Raw genomic sequence first — 19279 nt, forward strand, 5'->3', positions numbered from 1 at the left:
AGGCAAAATCAAAGAACGATAAAATAGGAAACAAAAAGCTAAAATCTTGGGTTGAGATACATAATTTTAGCTTTCAGCTATAAGGAAACAACGAACTCCAATTTTTTTTGGAAGGTGGGGTTGTTTTCCTTTGTCTTTTGGTTTTCACTTTGGCACTGAGTCTGAACTATCTACCTTATGAAGAATAAACCGGTAGAACCAAAATTTGTGAAAGGGATCTATCTCCTAGAGCAGATCTTAATAAAATTGATCCAACTGTTTACTTATAAGTACATAGTAATTTATTGTCATTTCTATTTATACATTTCCCCATTAATTATGTTTTTTCTAAAGTCCACTTTCAAATTCAAGCAAGCATTTACCATATTTAGATGTTACCCTTCCTTTTTTCCCTTGAGCATGGAAAAAGAGTCACAATCACAACGTGGCCTGGGCCTGAGAGATTATTTCTTTGTCATTTTACGGATAAGTAAATACAGATTAAGAAAACAGGCCCAAGGTGTATAATTTAGATTTTCTTTCTTCTCTAAAACTTCGTGGATTCCTGGGAGGTTATCTAAAATGAAAATTATTGCAAGATGCAGCTTATTTTTCACTGGGTTTCTATTTTGGTTTGAAAACTACGTTCCTTGTGAAACAATCAAGCACCAAATTAAATTTTTTTTGCTGAAAATGTGGCTGCTGGACTCAAAACTGGCATAGATAGGGCAGATGTGCACTACCAATGGAAGAGTAGACTATCTAATAATAAGAATCCCTAATGAATGTACTTGGAAAAGGATGGGGCCCCCAATGCTTGGTTCTCTCTAACCAGATTGGGAAAATTCACAATTTACTAGGTAGCCTTCTAAAGCAGAATTGATTCAAGGATGACAGGGATCTACAATCAGCCATGACTTTCTTATAGCTAAAGGTAAGAGAAAATAGTCTTTGCAATTGGAAAACACAAATAACTCAAGTAAAAATGATAAAAATGAAGAAACCACTTCAACAGTATCATTTTTATATAGATTTAATCCCTAGTATATTTCAATAAGATGACAATATATTACTTAATAACAACTTCAGAAACTGTATCTATTACATAATGAATTGTGTATGAATAGCCAAGTCCATCTTACAACTTAATTGCAAAAAATTGATGCTGCTATCTTTATTCTACAAATAAGTAAATAACAGGATAGTAAAATGTCTAACGTTGTGTTTCTTGGAAGGCCTGCATCAGAATCACCTAACAGCTCGTTAGAAATTACAGGGCCCAATTCCAGACCTAAACGGTCAAACTCTCACAGATAGGGACCATAAAGCTGCATGTGAATAAGCTTCCCAAATAATTCATATTCACACTCAAGTGTGAGTAAGATTACTGGACTCATGTAAAATTACATAGCTGGTGACTTTCAGGAAAATAATTTAAACTTACCCAAAATGATTATCTATCTGAACAGAACAACAAAAAAAACCTAAAACTGAAAAATCAATAAGTTGTAGTACAATTACATTATTTAGTATGTGAGCCAACTACAAAGGAAAAAACAATGGTTGCCTCTAGAGAAGAGAACTGTGAAAAATGGGGAATGATCTTACTTGTGTTTTCCCACTGTATCAATATATTGCTTTGATAAAATATTTAAACTGTAAAAAAAAAAAAAAAGAAAAAGAAAAAACAAAGCAACAAACAGACCAAAAACAACCAAAACCACAACAAAAACCATACACAAAGGAATCAACCTTCAAGGGCTGGCAATGGCTGAGATCGTAGACATACGTATGATCTCAGGTAAGAAAGGCAGAAGACACTTCAACCTTGAAATGGATAGTTTAAGTCTGATGACAGTGACATGCTTAAATTTACCTCCAAAAATGTTTAAAAAGAAGACAAAACACAGTAACAAACTCATTTCCTCAAATCTCAGAAACGGAATTCCTCTGTGAATGTGTGCTCACCTTCTGGTAAAAGCAGTTAGAGAAATAAAAGACAAAATCTTCCTGACCAGTCACATCCAAAACATGAATCAGGTAAGAAAGGTTTCAAAATTAGTAACAAAAAGTAAATTTTATAAAGTACTCACTGTCTGTGTAGAAAGGAACAGAATGCAGGAAGGTAGCTTAGTAGAAAGGAAGGAAATTAAGAAACACAAACCCTAAGTGGAACTTTCCAACCCAGGACAAACGCATGTTAATATAAAAGGAATTATTCAGTCAGGGTCTGCATAGACCTAACTTCAGCTTTTTTCAGAAGCAGATTTTTAACATGAATCTGTTAAGGTATTTTTTTTTTTCTCCACTTCACTGCAAAAAGCACCCCAAGTGCTATTCTTTTTAAAAAAAATTCCTAAGAAGATGAAGTGCAGCTACGACTTTCATTTACATAGACAACGTATCACCCGTGTAATAATGGCTTTAAACAGTTGAGTCAAAAAAAAAAAAAAACAGTTGAGTCTGCACACACTGGTTTGTCTTGATTATTTTCAGAATGGGTCACTAGTATTGTGTTACAAACTTCAGTTAAAGTAGAGAAATTTGCAAACTTTTTATATTTACTTTCATAAATATATCAGAGAAGAGTCAAGGTTATTATTCCTTTAATGACATCATTCTAATTGATTTGCCTTCCAGTGTTCTTTCTCGGGTGTGAAAGAAAGGTGTAGAGTTACAAGGATCTATCCTACTGGGAATTCTGCATAACCCTGGCTAAACCCCTGGGAATGTTCTGGGAGAATGTAAAATGTAAATGTGAATATCATCTATCATGTGAATCACTGTAGAGGAGACATGGAAAGGAACTAATGTAATCAAATGCAAAAGAACAAGTTAGAAAAATAGTAACACACAACTTTGTAAATGAAGAAAATGAGGGGTGGTAGATTTTAAAAGACTAGTGGTATAACTAAATTCAAAGTATATGATTTAAAATATAAGATTATTGATGTATTGAATTTAAAACACATGATTTACAAAAATTCAGTCTAAACTCGTATCTACTCTGGAAAGATAAGGCTCATCTATTATTCTAAATACTCTTTTAATTCTCTTTTCTGAAGAGATATAATTCTACTTCCTCCGGACTAAAGCGTATCCTAAAGTTATTCTATCTTTTTCCACAGTGTCTGAATTCTGAAAAGATTCATTTCTAAGAAACAGTTTGTTTGAGCCACGTAATTGTTTTTCTTAGCCTGCATTCAATTCCTAGGATGCGCTTGTATGATGTTTTTGTTTGTTTTCATTTGTTTTTAATGTCTATACATGCTTCAAACGTCAGCATCCTTCAAAGGTTACCAAACTATAGCGTGACATCATTAAGATTCCAGGTTTCCAACATAAAATCTTTATAAATAAAAACAAGAAATGCTCAGGAAAATTTTTAGGAAATACCCCAGTGTTATGGTTTAATTTCATTTTTCAGATTTTTTTGAATGCTCTGTTCACCACTCTTCTACATATGTTTATACACGTTACAGTCAAATGTATGTTCTGTAATACAGTGCTGGGCAGAAACTTGCCATTCATTCTCCTAACCTACATTTACCAAAGGGCTAAAGCAATAAAAGCAAAAACAGAAGCATTTTATTTGATTGAGGTATGTAAGGAAATCTGATTATTCCCATTGGAAAAAAATAGCCCCATAGAAGTTATAGACGGGCCACACAGAGGGGATGGAGTTTCTTTCTATTCCTAGAGATAGGATCCCTATGCCCCACTAAGCTTTTCCAGACAGACAAGTATCAAACATTTGTAAAGGGCATTTAGGAGACAAGATAGCCTTTCAATTCTAATATTTGATAACCTTCTCCATCCAGAAATGCTCTTTAGAATCTAATCCATATGCCCTATTCCTCTTTTTAAATTATTTCCCTCTTGTTCCATCCTCAGTGAAGACTGAAATTAGCTGGTCACCATTATCTGAACAATAGTCCTTTAAGTCAGTGAAACTTAAAATAAATCACACCTCCACTTTCTTCTTATTAGACTATTTCAGATTTATTTTTACGTGTGTTCATAGGTTTCCCTTTATAATTAGGTGTTTTATTCACAAGTCACAGAGCCATATTTGTTAAACTGTAAATATTCACTAACTGAAGTAAAATAAAATTTCAGCATTCTGAAAGTGCTTGGCTAAACATTCATGGTTTTAGGATGTTTTTCCAGAAGGACACGATATATAATGCTTTAAGGCATGATCAGACGTCTCTACCTTAAGAAGGGAATTAGGACTTCGAAAATACTTAGGGGAAAATCAGCACTAAGAAGCTGATCACGGTTATGACAACAACTTTACTTATCGTGCTTCTGAAACATGCCAGGCATACTGACTATGACATGCTCCTAATCCTCAAGAAGTTCACAGCCTTACTGACATGTATCTAAAATATTATAATAAACAGAAGATACAAGATGCTATAGAGTCTAACTCTGCAGGGTAAGGATGCAAAGAAAGGTCAAGAAAGACCTCAGAGTGGTGAACTCGCTGCTGAGTCTGGAGTTGGAGGTACACCAGACTGCAAAGAAAAATTTAAAAAAATTTTAAAGCAAAATGAACACGTGCAAAGGTAAAGAGGCATAAGAGAGCTCACTCTGTTCGGCGAACTGAAAAATTAGAAAGGCTCAAGTTTAGAGAACGGAGAGACACAGGGTGCTGGGATAGCAAGAGTTAAAACTGAAAAGACAGCCAAGGCCCAGGTTATAGAACAATGTCCGTACAGCTAAAGAATTAGGACTTTGTCCTGAAAGAAGTTTAAAGAGAAAATTAACAAGGTCACACGGCTGTGTGTTAGTATCATTGCAGAGAGCAGACTGGAAGGAGGGAAACCTGAAGGCAAGAACACCAACAGAAAGGCTGATTCACAAGTTCCGTGGAGGCAGAACGTGGGTGTGAACTAAGGCAGTGAAATATTAGAAATGGAGTCGAAGCCATGAAATTAAGATACTTTTGAGACGTAGAATTAACAACTTGGTAGGCAAAGGGAGGTTAATGGTAAAGAACTGGGACGGACTGAAGATAAATTAAAGGTTTTCAGCTTGGATTGGTGATGCCATCAACTTAGAAAGTCAACAGAAGTTGAAGAGAGATGCTGGGCAGAAAAAAAGTAAAGATTTCACCACTGGCCTCGCTGAGAGTGAACTGTCAGTGGAGCATCACATTGAAAACCGGGGCGGGGGGGGGGGGGGCTTCCCTGGTGGCGCAGTGGTTGAGAATCTGCCTGCCAATGCAGGGAACACGAGTTCCAGCCCTGGTCTGGGAAGATCCCACATGCCGCGGAGCAACTAGACCCGTGAGCCACAACTACTGAGCCTGCGCATCTGGAGCCTGTGCTCCGCAACAAGAGAGGCCGCGATAGTGAGAGGCCCGCGCACCGCGATGAAGAGTGGCCCCCGCTCACCGCAACTAGAGAAAGCCCTTGCACAGAAACGAAGACTCAACACAGCCATAAATTAATTAATTAATTAATTAATTTTAAAAAAAAGCTTCTTTCCTTCTGCCCCATTAAAAAAAAAAAGAAAACTGGGGGTGCTATGTACATGGTATTTTATGCTGATGCTCAGCTGAGGGCGGGCGGGCGAGTCCCGAGGGGCTGCGTTTTTCTTATTTGCACAAGGACCCCAGTGGTGGATCAGGGACATTAGATGTTCAGTAGACAGGGACAGACTGGAGACCCGCACGAGAGAAAACGACGTAGGAGACATAGCTCGACAGATGCATGCTGACCACAGTAGCCGATAGCCACATGTGTTCACATAAATTTAAAGTCATAAAAATGAAATAAATTAAAAATTAATTTCTTCCGTCCCATTAGCCACAGTTCAAGTGCTCAATGAGGAATGTGGTTAGTGGCTCCTATGCTGAACGGTACAGACATAGATTATTCCCATCATCGCAGAAAGTTCTGTGGGACTGTGCTGGCATGGCACAAGAAAAAGAAGAGGAAAGGTCTGGGGACAGAACCCTGGGAAAGAGAGGGAAAGTAGATGAGTGACTTGAGAAGCGGAGTAATCAAAGGAATAAAGAAAGAAAGAAAAAATCATAGGCTGTGAACCTAGAGAAGTGAGTTCAAGGAGACGAATTAATCAAGAATACGAAAAACCAAAAAGAGGGCAAATAAGAAAAGGAGTAAAAAAATACCTTTAGGCATTTGGTAGAGTATTAAAATCATTACCAATTTCTTCAGATATAAAATGACTCCATGAGACTAACTCTCCCACTCAGATGACAGGTTTAGCTTTTAGAAAAAAACTCCAGTGCCTCACAGGAACGGACATGTGGAAATGTGACCATTCTCTTCCCACACTTTACCGAAGAAAGGGAGACCTTGCCCAGCTGTCATCCTTAGCCATCATCCTTCCGGGAATTTCTAAGAGTCTCTAATTAAGGTCTAAACCTTAGCTGAACAGGTTTCTTGAAATCCTATGTCTAATAAATATATCAAACAGTACAGAAAATTCTCTTCTCAGATCAAAAATCAAGCTGATACAACAGCAGTTACCAGGTGCTGGGGGCAGGGTAAGTGGGGAGTTATTTTTTAGTAAGTACAGACTTTCAGTAGGGATGATAAGAAAGTTCTGGAAATGGATGGTGTTGATGTTTGCACAACAACGTGACTGCCATCGAACTGCACACTTAAAAATGATTCAAATTTTCTGTAAAATATATTTTACCACAAATGAAAAAAACTTTTTAATGACGCCGAGCTAAAATATGTAACACGGGAGAGAATCTGGAAGAAACCTCTTACAACCCTTGACAACTGGGAAATGTAAGATACCAAACATAAAATTTGAAAACATTGCACACGAACATCTGTTACTCAAAGTAACGTAGGTATTTGTGTTAGATTTATGATATTAGGTGTGAAAATATGGGTTTGATAAGTTGTAAGGTATTAAGCCTCTGTTGTTGCTGTTGCTACCGCCTCCTGTGAAACCCTCAATAGCTTGGAAAAATGAAACAAGTTAGAGCTTTAATTGGTGCTAAAAGAACAAAAATGTATTAGGTCAGTTTGATAATCAGGATGGCATTTATACCCTTTTCTTTACTATTCACACCTCGGGTCAATAGCTGCAGTTTGCTGATAGAGGCAAACCATAAATATGGGAAGTAAACCCCGAAGCAACCATGTTGATACAGGCAAAATGCTCATTCTGCGATTAGAGGAGGGGAGAACCCCTGAATCACTCCTCTCGCATGCTATGACAGGCCCTGGAGCAAGGCTCCGGGAAAGAAACACAGAAGGGATCCTAAGAGAAGCCAATGGCTACTTGCATTTGTGTGACTGCAACCAGGAAGCAGATAATGAGGCTAAAAATCAAATCCAAGCAGGTGAAAGTTCATGAGTGTAAAATAATACAATAAGCCAGAGGATGTGTGGTCTAAGATTTTTATGTTATACAATAAATCTCATAAGGATTTGAACTACTGACCGTCTCCCATCAGCACACACACTTCTTCCTGCTGAACATACTGAAAAGCTGGAAGTAAACACTTGCACATTCGTGGATCACACCCTGTTTCTTCTCCAAGGATATCAACGAAATAGAGAACAGAACCCTCTTTCAATCCAATCAGTTTTCCTAAGCTCTGCTCAGATCCTACAGGGGTTCTACTGATGTCACAACCTGACAAATACAATCACCTCATGACTGTAAGCTAAAAAGGCACGGACACAATGCAAGAAAAGACACTGGAAGTGGAGACCAACCAAAGAGAAAGGATAAAAGCAGGAAACAAAGACAAAGAAAAGTTCAAGAGATGAGTCATACTATACTTACAACTTTCAGCCTGATAGTCTGGCACAAACTGCTCGTCATTGTCAGGTACCTGAGCTGAAGAAAAAAAGAAATGAAAACAAAATTAAGAGAGAAACTGCCAAGGCATAAAGAATGTCAAGTAAGATCTCTCATGGAAGAGCTTTTTAGACTGAGACCAAACCTATGATTATTTGCCAATGAGCTCCTATTTAAAATGGCATTGACAGCAATATTTGGGAGGAGAAATAGAAGCCATCATCAATGTCAAGCAGAAAACACATATGTCAGAAATAAAATGGTGGCAGTTCTAATCCCTGTGAATTTCACCTGCCACATGGAAATAAAAGAAACATGCAAAATAAAAGAAGCTATAGGAATTCCATTAGATGCAGTGGGTTTTTTTTTGGTTTTTGTTTTTTGTTTTTGCAAGAATGGAGTAAGAAGTATTTCAATTCACCTACTGCCGGTGCTTAAGCGGCCCATTTAAATTAACCACACAATTCTTTCAAATGATGTGTAATTACTACACATATCCCTCTGCTTTTTAGAAACGTCTGCTTTTGATATGTTCGGTCTACTGCCAGTTAGACTACCATAATTAAAAACGTTTGCCCTAAATTTGGCCAAAATATGTGACAAAGTTTTTTACATGAAAAGATTATCATTGATTTTGGTCATATATAATAAAATATTATATCTCAATGATTATGGTCACAATAATAAAAATAATAAATAATAAAAACAAACTCCATCTTTTCATGCAAAATATTTTCCAGCTGACTATTTAGCACTAACAAAAGAATATCACTATTTCATCAGTCCTAATGTCAAATGACTACCCTATTTTTAGGAAAGGAAAAAAATTCTGAAGAGCAAGTACTTAATGTATTCGGCAATCGAAACACAAGTATATTTTTCACTTCTAGAATATTTTCATCACAGTTAATTTAGACGTCAAAATAACCTATTCCAAATTGACATATTACACAAATGAGTTTTCATCTGCACACACAAATATGCACACTTACACACATACAAACTATATAAAAGCTGGGTTTATAATGAGTTATCATCCTAATTAACTTTAGCTATAACCTGATTAGCTAGTATTACTTTACTAGTACTATCTAATAGTGAAACTTTTTATCCAATCAAGTCATACTAAAACAGATGTCAATTAATTTTTTTAAAAGTGCCTATTCTGCATGGGGAATTCTTATTAACATAATCAGTCTTTGTTGAAAAAGTTTTGTGTTGGTAATTGAGTTAGGAAAAAAAATTCATATAAAAAGAAATTCTACATTTTAAAAATTCTATATAAAAAAGGAACACAACATACATAGAATTAAAATGTCTGTTGTATCAGCTTATTTAATAGGATTTAAAAAAACAAATATTTGGTTGAATAAAATTTATGTTATATTATTAAGAGCGGAACAAATGATAATCTTGCCTATTACCAAGACATATGCAGTTTGACATTCAATTATTTTCTAACAACTTTCTTCTGTACACCAATACTTAAGTTTATTGAAGACAAATTCCATCCTCTGCCACTTAAGGAAACCAAACAAATTAAGCACTTTTTTCCAAATTAGAACTGATACCTATTTGATCAGCCTGTACTGGAGGAAGAGGTGCTTTTTTCTTCCGATTCCACTAATACCTGATACCAAGGTTAACTAAAGGCCAACAAACTTCAAATCATTGTTCTATGTTATGCTGTGTAAACTGCGTAACATTATTCAACCTCTTTGAACTCCATTTTACTCATCAGTTTAATAGTGATAATATAGGTTTTTCATGAGGATTAAATGGAATAGTCTAAACACAACGCCAGACACAATATCAGATACTCAAGAAACGTTACCTATATTCTTCTTTCCAAACCTCCACCACCCATCCCTTTATTTCAATTCACACACGAAGTACTACTCAAATCATTACAATGCAAGTTTATTATCATTACTGCTAATGAATTATATTGGAGACGGATCAAAATCGCAGCTAAAATTTGTACATTAGCATTCTCTTAGCTATAAACATTTTTTTGACAGTACAGTAAACCTGATTTTTCTCAAAGACTCACAAATTATAAGTGGAGGAGTATCCATTAAAATAAGTCTTTTCACCAAAAAAATTACAAAAATGTTTTTAATATCTATTTAATAAATAACAGTGGGCAGACAGAATCAAATCTTACACATTTTTCCCACCATATCCACAGGTTTTGGTTTTCCTTTGAAATTAACAGCTAAACCCAGATAACTACTGAGATGCAAAATTATCAACCACAGCAATCACTATGCTTTTAAAAAGCCAACATTTACAAGAATCTAATAAAAACGTAATATCCCTTTACAGGAATAGTTAAAAATAGCGGGTGAGTAACAAAAATGTATTTGTAACAGAATATGCTGGTATGACTGTCCCAAAGGCCAGACTTTTTTTTTCTTACTATCAAAAGACAAAGTTGCAATTCAATGATATATATCACTGCAAGAAAGGCGTAAAAATCGATGATGGATAAGCAGTGTATGTTGGGAGATGGGAGTTGGGGAGGCAAAACTTCAGGAGGAGAAGAAACCAGAAGTTATACCTCACAAATACAGAAAATAGCTACATACCAACAATTTTGTAAAAAAGAATAAGAACTGCTATTTCTGTTCTAACTCCTTAACATACTGAATAAATACTTCACACTTATGCCTGAACATATTCCAGAATTTTAACAAAAAACATATGACTCACATTTTCACAGAAGCTAATCTTAAGAAACTGAATAGACCAAATGAAGCAGCATGCTACTTAAATAGACAAAAGCTGAAGTCTACCTCTAACTTCAAGTTAGAGTCAAAGGAAAGCAGCTAACGAAAAACACAAGTTGGATCTGGGCAAGGAAAATATGACAAAGTATTGCCACACTCGTATCGTACATTTCCTTTTTTTTCCTCCATTCACGGGGAATTCTGTGAAGTAGCAAACTACAGCTTCCTGAAAATTTGCGGCAAGCCACACCAACTCCAAAGTGGAAAATTAACAATAGAGGCCAACCTAAAAATAAATTAGTTTTTTCACTGCTATCTATAATAAACTCTGCTTGGAATAATCACCTTTGGGGAATGAAAATGTTTCCCCACACTCTGTAATTAAAGAGGAAGGGGAAGGAGTACGAAAGGAGAAGAGAAAGTATATACCAAAAGACCAATAAAAGGCTTTCAAGAAGATGAAGCATGTGGATTTTACTGGTAATAGCTGGAGCGCTTCTATCAGTTCATCACACATTAATAGACAAGTTGCCATCAAGTCTCAGGACTTCGCCTTTAAAAGGGAAGTATTTGCACTCTCAGCTATTTACCTAGATTATTATCCAAAGTTGTTTCTCCTCTCTCTCTCTCTCTCTCTTTCTCTCTCGTTCTACTACATCGCAATACATATTATGAGAAAGAAACCCATGAAAATATTAATCACAATCTTGATGTCACAGAATCACTAACCCTTATTTTGAATGTTAATATACTTTCTTAAGTAACATTTCTTGGGCGGGGCTGGGGTGGGGAGTGGACAATTTTTAAACAAGAGTTTGTCTGTCTTTTGTGCTTATTTTAAACCTTCAAATAAAGTAATAATCATTACTTAAGGAAAGGTGAGTGTTGAAATATTTTCTAAGTTTGGCTGCAAACAAGTAAAAACCCCCTTTTTCTTACAAACCAGGCGCCTGTCAGGTTTTCTTTTAAAGCTAGGGAAAAAGTGGAAAAATTACAACTGAAACAAATGTCAAGTTGAAAAGGGGTTAATATTTAATTAAAACCAGTTCTATCCACTGTAACAATGACCTGGAGCCAAACAAGGCGGAAGATGTATGAGTCATTCTTTCTGCCCGTGAATGAGACAGCTGATCTCCTCAGCAATTCCTCCAGACGAGCAGGCAGAACTGGAGTTCCGCCTCCATTCACAAAAACACAGTCCAGCATGAGCCATGGGGCCCAACCGCAATCTTTTCATGTCACACCCTTCCAGAGAGCTAAAGCAAGTCAACTTGAACTTGCAGTATAAACATACCAGTTTTATTGCTCTGTCTCAAATACAGCTCAAATCCATTAAGGTACACGTTTAAATAAATGACAAAGTTAAATCCATATATGTATTTACATATGTTTAACCCATCCTGCTTTATAGGGTAATTTGTCACAGAAACTTGAATGTATAAAACTAAGAAGGAAAAAAGAAAAGAGGTAAAGATAGACGGATGGATGGATGGATGGACGGATGGATGGAAGGAAGTAAGGAAAGAAGGAAGGGGGAAAAAAAGCCAAACCATTAAAGAAATACCTTATTTTTCTTGCTTATTATTCAAATGCTCTTTTTATCTTAAGATTATAATAGTTTATTGCTGAACTTAGTAGCATTTCACTCTCACAGGGTTAAGAAACAAGTTTCTCTAAAGAAATTTAAATTTTCTTTTAAATAAAAGTAAAACAACAAGAAAATCAACCTTCACACAGTCGTATTTTGTTTAATCCTAAAATGAAGCTTCAGGCCATGGAAGAAAATAATCATGAGGCCACTAAGCCTGGTTTTATACCACATCGCTTTTAACATTAAAATGATTGTACCAATGTATAAGCATTAATTAATGCAGAAGTATAAATACATTTAAACAGATGAAAAAAGGGGGCATTTTCCCCATGATAAAAACATCTTTAATATTGATAAAGGCATTCTTTCTGTATGCTCTAAAAGAAAGAAAACAGTAAGTTTTAGTTGTCTTTAGTCTCAAATCAACTTCAATTTCCTAACTCTAACCTATAGAGAGGCTTGAAAACTTAAGTGTAGCTCAGAGCTGTTGTTATTACCCATATATTTTCTCTAATGCTACTGAGGTCTGACTTCTATTACTATTATCATTATTATTATTATTATTTTAATTACAATGTTGTGCACAGATCAAAGGAAATAAAGTTATATTATGAAATTCAAGAAATTATACATTTTCTGTAACTGAATTAGAAAAGCTCAGCAATATTTCATTAACATGTATTAGGACCCTCTGGAAAACCGATATCTAGGCTACACCAAATCCGAATTCTATTTTTAACAAATTTTTCTATTTTGCAAATAGACCCTAGATGAAAATGCATTTATATACTTCCAATAAATGTTGAGAAATAGAATACATCTACTCTACCTGCTATCCTTTAATCAAGTCCAAACAAGAAGTCTTTGTTTCATAGTTTAGAGTATTTCCTGGTACAAGAAAAAGATGGATAGTAGCTCCCCCCTCCCCCCATACAATGACTCTTGCTCAAGTCTAAGAAATAGTATGAACTTCTGTAATTTAATGCCTAATTCTCAATTCCTTTTTTATTTAAACCACACAAAATAATGTAGTTTTTAAAGCCTTTTCTCCTTACTGCCTCACATTTAAAAAAAAAATCATGAGTACATACCCAATTTATGTTCCGTTTCAAAAAGAAACAGTCTAGTTTTTAAAAAATAAAAATGAGTACATTATGACTACTGTGTATTATGGGTGGCATTATGTATATTGAGTAACAAGAGCACATATTATTTGAGGAAATTCATAATAAATGATTTTGATTATAAATTTAGTGTCAGCCACTAAAGTGAACTGAGGAGATAGAATGACATCTCTACTTTTCAGCAAACCTGACTATTAATAGAAGTTCACATATAACAAAAGGAAAAAAGCTTATCAGCATGAGGGCATGAGGTAAGAATAATCTTTAGTGCAGAAAGGTTATTCTTGGAGGCACAACTTTGACTCAAGTGTCCTGGCAGCATGAAACTTGACTTACAACACAATTGAAAAACATTCTACCCTGATGGCAGCGAACCACTGTCGACAATTTTCCTTAATATTACTGATGAAAAGAAACCTCAAGGACATCTAGACCAACATCAAAGATAACACTCAAAAGTTGCTATGTATTTATATTAGATACATATGAAATGTATTATTTTTCTTTAAGTTGTGTTAAAGGTAAACTTTAACAAGCAACTTTAAAAGAATGTGATCCTCTTTTAACTCAATTTTACATCCTTCTATTTCTGTCCCCCCCCCCACACACAAAAGGTTCCATTTTAACTATGAATTTCTAGGACGCCCTTCCTTAAAGCACCACTTAAAAAAACAGGACGTTACCAGGATGTTGATAGAATTGATATTTGAACTCATTATTTCATGGGATCAAATAATTGGAATTGCCTTTCTGTCAGTGGCAATCTAATTCAAAAGTCAAAGAATCAATAAAGAGTTGTACACAGTAAAATGACAATATACAGTGGCTATGGCAAAATTTAAAATAAGCACATTCTTCACTTTTTTAACTGCTACTGTGGTCACTGAAAACATTACGTTTTCAATTTTTTTCAGAATATGATGTGATTATTTTAAATCGTGGCATATATGTTAAAAAACCTTAAAATTGCAGTGTTAGTACTTCAAAAGTGATACTAATATAAAGTTATATTCTTCAAAAACATATTTTTGATCCCTGTTTAGAAATTTGGTGGAAGAATGGAAGCATATTTTTTGGAGAGGACTTTAGTGAACTGAAAATACTGGTTCCAACCCCACCCTCAAATAAGTCCTGCCTTATCTATCCAAATTTTTCCTTGGACATAAAACACATTTCATAATCCATAATAATTTACCTATGAGCAATCCATGTTACACTTCGGGTCTACCTTATAAAAATTTTTACAGGAAAAAAATAAATTAAACCTGAAACAATATATTATTTCCCAAGTATTTAGGGACTTTGATAATTTTTTAAAAATTCATATGACACATTACGACTACCTTGACTCTCCTGCCTAGTAACATTTTTAGACCTGTTTAACTTCCCAGTGGGATTCTTATGGGAGAAACTTGGTTAATTGCCAATGGTCTTTTTAAAAAGGGTCAAGATGGCTTAAAATTCCATGGTCCCTTTCTTGGCGATAAAGAATTATGAAAAGAAATATGTAAACCGTTTATAGTCTGCCAGTTTGGCAATGTTTTAATTTCTGGATGACCAGAAGAACATAAATGAACAGATCTAGCTACAAATAAACTAGTATAATTTTGAGATCTCTTCTTAGCTAATATTGTTCAAGATGTGGGATAAGTTAAAATGCTAATGCAAATAGCATAATTATATAAAATTGCTAAAAATAAATGTGCAGTCCATTAACAGACAATTTTAAAAACCCACCTCTCTTCTTACTCTTAGATTTTTAAAAATAAAATTAATGTTATGCTTATATTATGATAGGATAAATTTGTAAAGTATTCTGGAAAAATGTTTAAATTATCCTAAAATGCAATCTTACTCATGGTTTGTAAATAGGAGCCCACCTGGGTATTCAATAAAACACTCCGAGGATTAATTCCTGAACTTATTTAAGCTTATAAATTCTTTTCTAAGTAAAAGTCCATGTTCTTTCAAATACATCAATCATTTTCTAGGTTTATTTTATATAAAGCTAAATCTTCAGATCTGATTTACAGGTTAAGTTAATTATCATGGGTAAGAATATTCAGTGCAGAGTTTTAAAATAAACTTGGATGAATTACCAAATCACTTATCTGAGGGACAAAGAAACAAAACAAGTCAAAAGTAAAACACTGCACTGAAACTGATTATAAAATGGTAAGAGTCTGTCACAGATTCCACATTTTTAAATTCCAGGAACAGAGTTGCTGTGCACATTCAAAATCTGCCAGCAAGTGCACTGACTTGGAATCAATGAGACTTCAACATCTTAAGAACCAACAAACCTTCCAGAACAATTAAAATAGATATCTGAAGGTATTCTGGATAAGCGAATAAATTCCCTCATAAACATAATGTTCTCACAACATTTAACTTTGCAAAACTAACAGATAAAATTCATGCAAGAGCCTCTGTGCAGATTTTTCTTGAGAAAGTTACATTTGAATATATGGCTTATGTTGCAATAATAAGTAATCTACTGCAATAAGTTTCATTTACAGTGACAAGCAAAATGACCTTTAAATGTAACTAAAACTTTCATTAATACTTACCTTTCATTAACATACAAATACAATCACCCTTGCAAAGGGATACTGGAAAAGCTATTTAACTTAAAAGCTTTATAAAGATTGCAGAAGCCCTTTGGAAGAACTAGAATATCAGCAAAACAAAGAAACTTATTTTACATGCTAACAGCAACTTGATCAACTGCAAGCAAGACCACTAGAAAAAACACAGCAGTCTGCCTCAAAGTAGCAACAGCAATGCTTGGGTTCCATTTAAAGAGACCCTCTCTCTTCTTTGAACCATCTTAAAAATCTGTTCCAAAAATTGCATGTTTCCCATGTAATGCAAAGACAGAAATAACACAACTATACTCAATACCTAAATATCTATAATTTTCTCTTTGTATTTCCCACAAAACACATCGTAGGATAAAATTATTATTTCACATTTAGTATAACAAATCCAAAAGAAAAATTTCAAATTATAGACGCCAACAAAAGTCCCTCAACATTAGACATTTCTCAAGTTGTATAAAGCTGTACTGAAGCAATATCTCCTTGTTCCTATAAAATAAAGTTTCACAATAAAAGATACAATAGACTGCAACACAAATTTTATCAAAAAGCAATCAAAAATAAAAGTAATGCCTTTAAATATCTCCTTGCTATATTAAATAAATCCTAATAAAAGTGTTATAATAGCAAAGGTCAATTTCAACAAACATCACATCATAGTAACAAACAGAAAACATTTTTAAAATCCTCCAATCCCCCCAAGATTTATTTTAAAGCCATGGATTTCCTTAGCATTGGATACACACCTAACGTTCTGTGTTGTGAACAAGGTGGAAAGAAGACACTTGCACTTAAATCTTGAAGCATCCCGTCCTGATGAACCCAGAGAAACTAATTTCTGCCATCAGAAAAGTCCTCCACCAGAACACCAAATAATGATATGCGCTGTTCTAAAGGAAACAGCAAGCTGAGTTCTGGCTCTAGGAGGTCTCTCGAGGTACAATAATATAAACCTGATCAATTGCAATTAAAATCTGAACAGAGGCTTAGAACTTGAAGTCTTGGTGCATTAGTTCTTGCCAAAAGCAGATGTGATTGTGAGCTGGAAGCAATTTCTCCTGGTAATTTGTGATGACACTGGGTAGTGCAGTCCCAGATTCCCCGAAGACAAACTCATCAGAGGCTCTAATGTATGCATGACACATGAGGTGGCTCTTTTAGAGCTCAATTAATTGGGCTGAACATTAAGACAGCAAGTTCAGGACTTTTTTTTTTTCCCCTTCTAGAGTTGCTTTTCCCCTCCTTTGAAAGCAATTTTTTGCCTTACCTTCTGCAAGCCATGTTTCCTGTAATTGACTTAGATCTTGAAAGAGTTCTAAAAAAACAAGTCAAAGACATAAACAAAAGATTGGCAAACCTTTAGCCTACATTAAATGGAAATGTTTGTCATGAAATTAGTACTATAGATCAATTTAATTTGAGGAGGGGCATCAATATAAAAAGAAATCAGGATTTATAACTTAATTATATCAATAATCCTGCCCATTTTGATGCCTATTAAGCAATACTTCTCAATATCTTTTTTTTCCCCCTTTTTAACAGTTAGCTTAATAAATAAGCTTAGGGACCTCAAACAACACGCATACACTAGAACTCAAAAAGGCTGAGGTAAAAGGCATGTCCATCCACAGAAACCTTTCTTAAATATATTCAACGATTGCTAAAACAGTAGTAGGGGAAAAATCAGAACGACTGAAAAACGTTTTATTTCTATCTTCCGAATCTTATATAAAATATGTAGCAGTACATTGTATAATTCTCAAAGTTCTATATGTTTTGAAGTTCAATGCCTCAAAACTAAAAGGGACAACTTTTAAATACAAGATTTTAGAAGAAAATTTCTACAGTAATAGGTTTACAAAAGTCAGAGAGATAATTCTCTGGTACCTGTTTATTATCAAGTCCAAAACTGTGTATTCTGTCATAGTGGGGAGGGAGAGGCATGTGTAACTTATTTATACTTATATGAAGATTTGAGGATGTTTCAGAATTCAATATACCTAATCTAAATGGCAAACTGAACTTTGGTAATTAAATCTAAGTATGGTAAGTTTATTATGAATGCCTGCATAGGGCTGGAATAATTTATAATATATTGACCTCCTACCAACAGTTCATAAAAAGAATCTGTAATCCAATTTCCCAAATAGGTATTATAATTATTAATTAGGCCTTGATTATGATTCATTGAACATTTTAAGGCCTCACCATGTGGTCATCAAAATCATCAATGAAAAGTTTGATAACAGTATATGGTTTTAGTGTAAGGGGATGGGAAATCAAACAATCACTTATATTGCTCAACTTCTAATAGAGGAGAAAAGAGAAATTAAGCAGTGTGCACAGCTGCCTAATTTGCCCCACTGTGTTGGATATTTCAAAATTGTTACCTTAGTGTATGGGATTACTTGTATGCCATATGGACAAAGGTATTTAAACACAAAAGAATGATTAAAAGAAGGATGTCACTGTTAAGTTTTTATTTCCTTCTTGCATTAGTTTGTGACAGAGCCATAAAATATCCCTCAATGCAAACTGTCACATCATGTTAATTGCTCCAAATAAAAGTCTTGGTTAAACGCAGTAATTTGAAAGTGTATTATTCTTAAGGTAAGACTGAAGTGCTTCTCTTCTTTATGAGGGTGGGAAGTATAGGTTAAGAGGGGGGATTCAGCCCAAAATCAAACCTCACCTTCTGAATCATGAGCCAGATCTCTGTTAATGAATTTTCTTTTCCTGACATTTGTTGGTTTCTCGTTACAATTTCTCCCACGCTGATTCTACAAAGGGAAAGATAAAATCCTTTAAAAGAATGTAAACCTCACATGTCACACACACATAGAAATACACATGCATACAAAAGTCTACTGGATCTTCTCCCTAAATAGCAAAATAAAAGTCCATCGTATCAATTCCAATAATCATTTTCTGTGTTCATTTGACAGTGAAAGCTTATGCTGAGAACTCAACAGCCAGGGAGAGTTGCTTCCCTGTGCCGATGGTAATACACTATTTATCAGTCATATATTCATGGTATCTCAACATCAAAACAACATTAAGCAATTACACTTAAAGTCGTTTTAGGCTGGATCAAAGCTAGATTAAAACACAGTGAATTTTATTCTCTCTGATACCCCCCTAAAAAAAGAACAAAAACAGAGTGGTGAAATGAAAAATATAAAAGAGACAATGAAAAAAAAAAAACCCCATATAAACAAAAAGTGTCAGCATTTGTCTCAACTTCATTCTTTTCAATGTGGCAGACAAACCCAGCCAAAAACTTTGAGAGCAGCAGCTGCTGCTGCCCTCCATCTCCTCTTCCACTCATCTTGAGCACTTTAATCAGAAAAAGGAGTCTTAAAAACAAAACTATGCCTTATCCAAATCACTGAAAGGTAAGCTCATTTTGAAGATTGGGCTTCTAGAAGCAGAGTCGCCCTACAGTGGCAACAA

At 34.7% G+C, this 19279-nt stretch overlaps 1 protein-coding gene across 9 annotated transcripts in view; it reads right to left on the reverse strand.

The window, feature by feature from the left end:
- Positions 1 to 19279, reverse strand: part of ETV1 (ETS variant transcription factor 1) — a 95639-nt gene that overhangs the window by 75410 nt on the left and 950 nt on the right. For 4 of the 9 annotated variants that reach the window (XM_036863922.1, XM_036863921.1, XM_036863919.1 and 1 more), the window contains 3 exons: positions 18519 to 18606; positions 17094 to 17141; positions 7765 to 7818 (listed from right to left, as the gene is read on the reverse strand). In XM_036863922.1, the coding sequence (XP_036719817.1) occupies positions 7765 to 7818; positions 17094 to 17141; positions 18519 to 18606 (190 nt within the window). The other 5 variants (XM_036863927.1, XM_036863926.1, XM_036863923.1 and 2 more) reach the window with 4 other exon arrangements.

Source organism: Balaenoptera musculus, chromosome 9 (assembly GCF_009873245.2).
Source record: "Balaenoptera musculus isolate JJ_BM4_2016_0621 chromosome 9, mBalMus1.pri.v3, whole genome shotgun sequence".
NCBI lineage: Eukaryota > Metazoa > Chordata > Mammalia > Artiodactyla > Balaenopteridae > Balaenoptera > Balaenoptera musculus.